The 9,598-nt window shown below is 40.8% G+C and overlaps 1 protein-coding gene across 1 annotated transcript; it reads left to right on the forward strand.

The window, feature by feature from the left end:
- Positions 1–1,978: 1,978 nt before the first annotated feature.
- Positions 1,979–8,557, forward strand: ccnb1.2.S (cyclin B1 S homeolog; the record flags this gene model as incomplete). Its single annotated transcript, NM_001087797.1, is given in 9 exon segments — positions 1,979–2,033; positions 4,599–4,739; positions 4,894–4,998; positions 6,328–6,504; positions 6,935–7,093; positions 7,504–7,740; positions 7,830–7,970; positions 8,051–8,161; positions 8,348–8,557. Coding segments are annotated over 9 exon segments (1,194 nt in total). The 3' UTR covers positions 8,450–8,557.
- Positions 8,558–9,598: the final 1,041 nt, after the last annotated feature.

Genomic DNA, 9,598 nt, shown 5'->3' on the forward strand with positions numbered 1-9,598 from the left:
TAATGAAGTTGTTTACACATGGATAGGAAAGTGGCTACAGGATCGGGTACAGAGGGTGGTTGTTAATGGATTGGAGTAAGGTTCTTAATGGTGTCCCTCATGGTTCTGTATTGAGTAAATTTTTATTTAACTTGTAGGGGAGGGTATTCTTAGTAATTAGTGTTTGCAAATGTCACAAAACTATGCAGCCAAATTCATTCCATCCAGGATGTGGCATCCTTGCAGCAGGATCTTGACAAACTGGCATTCTGAGTGGCTAAATGGCAGATGAGATTCAATGTTGATAAATATAAAGTTATGCTGATGGGATGTAAAAATGTGCCAGCTACTTATACCATTAATGGGACTACACTAGGCAAATCCATAATGGAAAAGGACCTTGGGAGTCTTTGTAGATAATAAACCTAGCTGTAGCAAGCAATGCCAGTTGCAAGGGCTAACAAGGTATTGAACTGTATTAAAAGGGGCATGGATTTGTGGAAGGATGGGGTCATTCTTCCACTGTACAGAGTGCTGGTAAGGCCCCATCTACAATATATCATACAGTTTTGGTCTTCAGTGCTTAAACAGGACATTATTGAATTGGAGAAGGTCCATAGAAGGGCAACTAAGCGCAGTGTTGTACTGGGCTGCCAGGACACCAGGAATAGGTGGGCTCCTTCATGGGCTCTAGCAACTCAGCCTGCTCCTCCATCCAAAAGTAGCCTCTCCCCTGCTTGGTAGCAACATATTAAGGAGGCTGTAAGAGACATGGGTTAAGGGGCTAGGTTGGACAACAGGTGCCAGGAAGGGTGCCCTTCAGATGCAGTCCCGGTGTGCCCCAGACAGCCCAGTCCAACCCTGACTAAGCTAGTAAAAGGTATGAAAAATCTCAGCTATGAGAAAAGGCTGGCCAAGTTGGGGTTGTTTACGCTGGAAAAGAGATGCTTAAAAGACAAGGAAATTAAATATGATGGGTCATGCGCAGAAGTTATTGCATTCCCGATCACCCACCTACGTAACCAACCATTGGTTGCATTCAGTTGCCATAGCAACACAAGTTTTTTCAAGAAGGAAACAAGTGAGATGTGTAAGAGTTGTCCTTCCTTGCCTGTCTCTTTATTTGCCTGCAGTTGCTTCAGTACCACTACAATTCAGAAAAAATATACCGCGATATGCGGGCTATTATTGTGGCGCATGCACAGTAACAGCATCTCTGCCATATTGATGACAAGGGACAAGGAAACATGGCAGCAGCTTCCACAGTGTGATGAAATAGTTTCAGAATCATCAAGCAAGCGAAAGAGGCACTATTGAAGGAAAATATATAATATTGAGGGAAACAATATCATAAAAAGAATGGTTGGGTGTTTGTAGCCCCAGCCTATTGGCTGGATAATAAAAATTCTCTTACCATTCACCAAGGCTTAAAAGCAACATGCAGCATAAAGGTGCCAAAGTAAAGTTCCTTTAAGCATCAGTTTCTTTACATTACCTATTTGTTTGAACAGACATTGCACTATGTAATGGAGAGCACATGGAAAGATCAAATGTGTCATGTTACCTACTCAGTGCATTTAGTATTTGGAATCTGGATCGATAATTAAATATAAAAAATTGGAACCGGGGTAATAAGTAGTAAATTGACCTATATAGGTGTTCTGTAAAAGCTTCCACTTATCCAAATATAAAATGTACAATAGATAAACAAACGACCACCTCCTGACAACCAGACAGACTCATTTTGTAATTCAAAAAACAGCCTTTCTCCCTTTGCAGCTTTGGACGCTTCGTTGCCACACGACGTATTCGAACCGCCTCCTTAAAAAAAAAAAATATCACGTCCTCTAATTTCCATGGGAACGCATTCGAAATGAATTGGCACTAGCCAATAAGAATAGACGGGTTGTTCTGAATGGGCCAATGAGAAGCGAGCTGCGGGAGATTTAAACTGAGTGTGCGGAAGTGCTAGGTTAGAAGTGTGCGGTGAAGAGGTTTGTAGTGAAGCTGACTGCAGGTTTGCGCTTGAGAAAATGTCGCTACGAGTCACCAGAGTGAGTAAGACTAGATATGCATATAGGCTCATGACTTTTGATGTTCATAGTAGACCTAGACTGGGTGACTGCGGGAGCTTTGCGTTCTATGTGAGATCGATAGTGTTTTTCAGTACGGTGGCTGGGCTGTGTCAATGGGTAGTTCGGTAAACTGTTTCCTACGCCACTTTATTTCTACCGCATGATAAAGAAGTGTAGGAGGCAATGCCGCCATACGCATGATATGTGCGTAGAATTATTTCCCAGCCTTGTAGTTTACAACATGGCTGCCAGTTAACCGGATCTCCCCATATTCCCTAATTCCTCGCGTGCTGTAGTGTAATCGGTCACCTTGAGGTTGAACCCGTTGCTGTTGAATAGACGAATATCTGCTTGTGCGAGTCTGTGCTGTCGTGCGTTTATATTGGGGTTGGGGAAAGTAACAGTGCAATCGTGGGGGTAAGTATCTCTGCTTGAGTTAAGGCCAGCGCTAACACCCATGCTCTCGGCCTATTGGCTGAGGAGTCTGACCTGTGAGTGGGTTGTTGGCTCTCTTGCATGAACTCTTACGTCCCCAGACTCATTGTAAAATGTCTGGGGACGGCCTCACAACGGTGGACATTTGTGTAGCCCCATGTTTACTTCTAACCTGTAGAAGGCTCTCTCGGGAGCAAACCTGTAACTTTGTTTCTGCCCACCATTTTAATCCTGAAAACGTTGCTTTGCGGCAACTAGGATGTATCTCCAAGTGGTTAGTATATGTCTCGTCAGCCACTGGCTGCTTTACACCAGGAGAGTAGTCTGCACTTGCCCACAATCAGTAATTTCCAGATATTGGCAAGCTGTTATTGACACAGATTTTTGTGTTGGCACATCCACTTTAAGATCACTTATTTTAAAATGTCCTACTTGGCTTGTTAAATTGTGCAAAGATCTGGTTGAGGTCACCAAAATGTCTCTTCCTTATGTGCCAGCCTTTAAGGTAGTCTGTGTAAGGCTTTCTAATCTCTTGACCCAAGAGCCAAACGGTTGGACCACTATATAACTTCCAACCAAAGGTACAGGCTAATAGAGAAAAAAAAACCTTAGCCAGTGCTTGGCTAGCCAGCAGTATTCCCCCCTCCCCCCCATGGGCAGCAATGTTGGGGCAGAGTGAGAAAATGCAACTTGTGCCACCAGAAGGGTGCTCTGACCCAACTTGACCACTTGCACCTGGAGGGAGCAAGTTTTTAAAACACAACCCACTACTGTTGCCCACAACTGGAATGTGGGCTCTATTAACCTGCACCTTGGGTTGGAGATAATGTTTTGGCAAATGCCCTTTTAAAAGGAAGGTACACCTAAAACTGTTCTAAATGAATGATGCTCATGTAATACTTCACTGTTAAAGCTGGTGTGTTTGCTTCAGAAACTTAGTTATAACTATATAAACAACTTAGTTATAAATATATAAACAAGCTGCTGTGTAGTGATGGGGGGGGCATCACGAAGGGGCAAGCCCCCAAAACATTAAATCACTGACTCAATAAATGTGCAGGGGTTACCCCAGCTACACTAGCCATTGTGTCTGGTATCTATTACTGATCTTCAAAGTGGGAGAGGTGCTGACCTCTCTAACCATCACTGGGCATAAGTTACAGGAGAGAAGGGGGGAAAGAGGAACATTGTGGATCGTAGTGATGGGGCAGCCATTAAAGTTTAAAAAGTAGAAAAGGCGAAGGATACACCGCGAATCACAAACTCTGTAGTATACAATGGGATTCTTCAGAACGTCTGTTGCCTACTGTGTATCCTGTGCTTGAATGGTTGGCTCATGCCCACAAGCTGCTTAAGAATATTAAAAATGAAACTTTATGCTTTAATATTAGCAAAATGGTTTCAAATGGAAAGTAATGGTGGGGGTCCTTATTTCTGGTGAAATATCAAACCGTTTGATGTGGAACAATCCCTTAAATTCTTATTTCCTCTAAACTAATAAGCAGGCAAGGCATCATCTGAACGTTCGGCTAACTAAAACAAAGCTGCAACGGGAAAGTTTTGACAGTGTACTCCTAATATACTTTATGCAAATGTTTGTCCTCCGACTCCATTCAACTTCTACAATAGCTTAATAGATAACAGAAGGTATCTAAAATGCAATATAGGGTGCTTATTCATACACTTAGGGTCTGGCCACACAAGCAGATTCGGGGAGATTAGTTGCACCAGCGACAAATCTCCTATTAGGGGTGACTGTCTCCCCCCCCCCCCCCGAACTGCCTTTAAATTTAAATTTGTCAGGTAAATTACATTTCAGCAAGTGGAATTTGTGGGAGTTTAGATGAGTTTAAAAAATAAAATGCTCATGAATTTGAAATTCTACACATACAATAAATGTGCCTTAGGGTGGCTCAAGTTACTTATTTTCCTTCCTCAATTACAAGTTTTTCTTTATGGGCACCATCCCATATTTAAAGGGATGGTTCAACGGGTGGCAATTGTGCTGAATTGTATCAAGACAAATGTTACTTTTTGGAAACTAACATTTTAAGACTTATTTTTTTATTTAACATTATATTGAAAGTTTGTTTTTAATATGTTTTGCAGAACATGCTGGCAAATGCAGAAAACAATGTGAAAACCACTTTGGCTGGAAAGAGGGTTGTTGCTACCAAACCAGGGTTGAGACCTCGTACAGCCTTGGGAGACATTGGAAACAAGGCAGAGGTGAAAGTGCCAACAAAAAAGGCAAGAGCTCTAACATGTAAAATAATTGACAGAAGAGTTAAGGGGGAAGTGTTTTGGCTTCTTTTTTTTTTTTTTTTTTTTTTTTTTAAACACATGCTTGTATGTATTGCTGCAGGTTTGCTTATTTTTCACTTCTGCATCTTGTGTATTTTAGGAATTAAAGCCAGCAGTAAAAGCTGCCAAGAAGGCAAAACCTGTTGACAAATTGTTGGAGCCTCTTAAAGTGATAGAAGAGAATGTTTGCCCTAAACCTGCTCAGGTATGGTTTCCATTGGTTTAGTAGTCAACCTTAAGACTTAAAATGGTATGTTAACCTTGGAAGAGTACTGTGGCTATCTTAGTTCTCTTGTCATGACCATTATTTTGTACTGGTATTTAGATTGTAACGCAGCCATCCCAATGGAAACTCAGTCTAAAAGAATCTGCACACAAATGTCATTTCCTTGTATAAACAGGAGAGAATTAAAACCATAACCATTTGTAATTACTATGGCGGGCTACTATTGAATCTGGTGTACTTGAAATGTACTTACATTTAAAGTAATACTGACACAAAATTTTATTTCAAATATTAATCTACATGAAGTTATGTTCATTTTTCAAATATGGTTCTGCTTTTAAAAGTAATTATTACTTGAAGTTCCTGAACCTGACTTTTGCCAATTTGAATGGTCCCTTCTCAACTTGTCAAGAGTTTCTAATGCTAACGGACTACTGCTGCACAAACCGTTACATTGAGATGGAAAAACAGCACCCTGCCAGAAAGCATTTCTCTCATAGTGCAGGCACATGACCAGGGGCAGCTGGGAAATTGACAAAATGTCTAGCCCCATGTCATATTTCAAAATTGAATATAAAAAAAAAATCTGTTTGCTCTTTTGAGAAATGGATTTCAGTGCAGAATTCTGCTGGATCAACAGTATTAACTGGTTCATTTTGAATTTTTTTTTCCCTAAGACAGTGTCCCTTTAAGAACCTTTTCATAAATGTGCACTCAATGGATCTCTGGATTACTCCTAGACTGAATTAACTCTGGCAACCTTGTGAGGGTATAACTAGCACACCAGGCCTCAGATGTCTAACTTCTGTAATAAAATGTCTTAAATGTGTAGCCTTGGAGTATTTGTGTTTAGATGAGTCAGTGACCCCCCCCCCCCCCCCATCTGAATGCTGGAAAGCTCTTCCAATTCACTTGCCTTGTATGTTGGAATGTGTGGAGTTCATGATCTTGACATGGCAACAGTGCTTTATGGATATTCTACAGTCAAGCACTGAATCTGAGTAGCCACTTCTTGCAGTGCCTAGTTACCCCCTTGGCTTTCTGTTCAGTGTTTTTTGGAACAGGTGCCTGCGCTACCAGAAAAAGCAAGCTTCATATAAAAACAGTCTCGACAATCTTATAACCTTTAATGCTTTTATCCTACATTTACAATCTCTAATACAAGCACTGTTACTGCACTTGGTTAAAGTCTAGTCAGCAGGTAGTATCTACTGGTCACCCTATTGCTTTTATGGGTTACAGCTCCTGGAATCCAAACTACATCACAGTACTATGTGCTGGTACCTAACTTGGCATTAATTTTTACAGGTTGAACCCAGCTCACCAAGCCCAATGGAAACATCTGGTTGCCTCCCTGATGAGCTCTGCCAGGCTTTCTCTGATGTCCTCATTCACGTTAAAGATGTTGATGCTGATGATGATGGCAACCCAATGCTGTGCAGTGAATATGTCAAGGACATTTATGCTTACCTGAGGAGCCTTGAGGTTTGCATCTTTTTAACCAGCTGTATGTTAACCTGACTTGAAAGGAGAACCCTCTGGTTTACACCAATCTAGTAGTGGTCCATAGAAGCCAGTTTCCTTAAACCCATGAAAGCTCCCTGCAGGCTTGTGTAATATGACTTGATGAAACGGTTCTAAAGTTGGCTCTGCAGCCACATGCTTTATGCTCACTGTCTTCTACACATCCTCTTGCCTTACAGGGCACCATATATGAAGGTCCACAATACTGCAGAGTGAAACCTCCCATCTTGTATCCCTTTTCCAAAATTTAAATTGTTCTTGAGGTCCTGCAGAATACTCTTCCCTGATATTGCACCATTTCCTGGTCCATAAACATAACTGGGATTCTGTTGTATATGTAACTTAAACATACATACAGGGGGCTAATGGAGTTTTTGAATGTATGTTTTAGGATGCACAAGCAGTCAGACAAAACTACCTTCATGGACAGGAAGTCACAGGCAACATGCGTGCCATTTTGATTGACTGGCTGGTCCAGGTGCAAATGAAATTCCGTCTGCTGCAGGAGACCATGTTCATGACTGTTGGCATAATTGACCGCTTTCTGCAGGTATGTTGGATGAAAGTAGCACTTGTGTAGATTAGACAATCATAACTTCTAAGGCAAACATGCCTCCCCCATAAAAGCCCACAGTAACTAGAATGCTGAATTCAAGATGTGACTTAATAAGCTGAAATCTGGCAAAATGGGTAAATTGGCATACATTTTGGGTAAAAATATGTATCTTTCTATGACCTGTAGGCTGTTTAATGCTAGCAATGTTAAAGTGGAATTTATGAATGACAGAGCATCATCTTCTCAAATGCTAACTGTCACACTGGCAGGCTTTTCCCAAACGGGAAGCAAGCGTTTGTAGATACAAATGAAAGTCAGAAATACTGTAACTTCCTATATAGCATTCTTTTCCAAAGCAGAAATTTGTGCATTTTGATGACTTGGTAATTTCGATCACTCTACAGGAACATCCAGTTCCCAAAAACCAGCTACAGCTTGTGGGGGTCACGGCTATGTTCCTTGCTGCTAAATATGAAGAGATGTACCCACCAGAAATTGGAGACTTTACATTTGTAACTGATCACACATACACAAAGGCTCAAATTCGGGACATGGAAATGAAGATACTTAGGGTGCTAAAGTTTGCAATTGGCCGACCCTTACCCCTGCACTTTCTTCGGAGAGCTTCTAAAATTGGAGAGGTAAACTACTATACCTTAAAGTTCTGAAACTGTTCACTCTAACATTGGATGTCCTCTAGGATTTACCAAAGAACATTTTGTATTTGTAGGTAACTGCTGAACAGCATAGTTTAGCCAAATATTTGATGGAACTTGTGATGGTGGATTATGATATGGTACATTTCACGCCTTCCCAAATAGCAGCTGCTTCCTCCTGCTTGTCTCTCAAAATCTTAAATGCAGGTGACTGGGTAAGTTTCAGACCCTCTGTCTATTGATTCTTTGCTACTTGAAGTAGACAAAGGTCCACATGACAATGCAATTATTTCAGACCCCAACACTCCATCACTATATGGCTTACTCTGAAGAAGATCTAGTCCCTGTTATGCAGCATATGGCCAAGAACATCATCAAGGTGAACAAAGGACTAACCAAGCATCTGGTAAGCTTTTTAGCCATTCAAGACAAGTTGTTAATTACTATATATGCATAACCCTTGCTTGAGGGGGGGGGGGGAAATGTGTGAAGCTTGCTTGCTTCCCATATTTCCATGGCAGTTAGTCTGGTGGGTAAACTAGGTTAGCATGAAATAGATTACCTTGTGACCTAAATATAACTTGCTTTCCAGACTGTTAAGAACAAGTATGCTAGCAGCAAACAAATGAAGATCAGCACTATTCCACAGCTGAGGTCAGATGTTGTTGTGGAAATGGCCCGCCCACTCATGTGAAGGACTACGTGGCATTCCAATTGTGTATTGTTGGCACCATGTGCTTCTGTAAATAGTGTATTGTGTTTTTAATGTTTTACTGGTTTTAATAAAGCTCATTTTAACATGATCTCCTACATTTCATTTAGACTAAACTTGTAAGTGCTGCAGGCAACCATGCACACCACTCAAACTGTCAATCATTTTGTGAAGCCATTTTCATCTATACAAGCCCACCTCCTCAATGCTAACATAAAAAGGAGCTGTGCCCAAAAGCTTTGAATTGCTATTGGCTATTGAAAGACACTCCCTAAATATATTTATGAATCTACAATGAACTACATTTATATTTTTTTTCTCACAGCATATCTTTCTTTTGAGTTCCATTCTCATGAGCTGTCCTCCAAAACTAGAATTCCAGAACATAATAAATGCAAAGTCTTTGACTGGCCTATTAAAAGCCACCAGTAGAAGGCTTTCAGGACATGTGCTCGGGTTTTGGGTCTAAAAATATTTGTCAACATTTAGCGTAGTAGTTAAAGAAATACTGTGAACTAAACAAATCTCCCTTTAGTCTCCCACAAAGGTGGTTTGTAGGCAAGCATTTGATTCAATTAGGATCCAATTTTTATTTTTTTTTTAAACCAGTGAGTTATCAAATTTTAAAGAGATGGAGGAGCTACAAATGAATTCCTGGGGCTGCAAAATAATGGTGATTTGGTAGCCCTGTGTGGATTGGCAGCCTACAGCAAGCAGTTTAGTGGATCACTTTACGTTGCAAAAAAGCCAGGAACTTTAACACCTGTATTTGAGGCCACTGGAAGAAATATCCAAGCGGTTGGTGAGCAACATGCTTGCAAGCCACTGGTTGTGGACCACTGCATAATACTGTGTTGTATAGCATCTAATGACACAGGTAACAATCAGCAAATCTCTGCTGCCTACAGGAAGACCATGATTGTAGACATGCTTCAAACCACTGCACTACTTTAACAAGCAAAAAGTTGTTGCTATGCCCTTAGTACCTTGGATTAAACATTATTGAATGTTAAATGCCCCAAGAACTAAGGTCATCTGTAATGTTTGATAAGGCTGTTGTAGGGTATTGTGTTTTCACAAAATAAAAGCTAACATGCCCTTAACCGCCTGTCTGTTCATGTTCAAAATACT

This window comes from Xenopus laevis, chromosome 4S (genome assembly GCF_017654675.1).
Source record: "Xenopus laevis strain J_2021 chromosome 4S, Xenopus_laevis_v10.1, whole genome shotgun sequence".
In the NCBI taxonomy this organism is placed as follows: Eukaryota; Metazoa; Chordata; class Amphibia; order Anura; family Pipidae; genus Xenopus; species Xenopus laevis.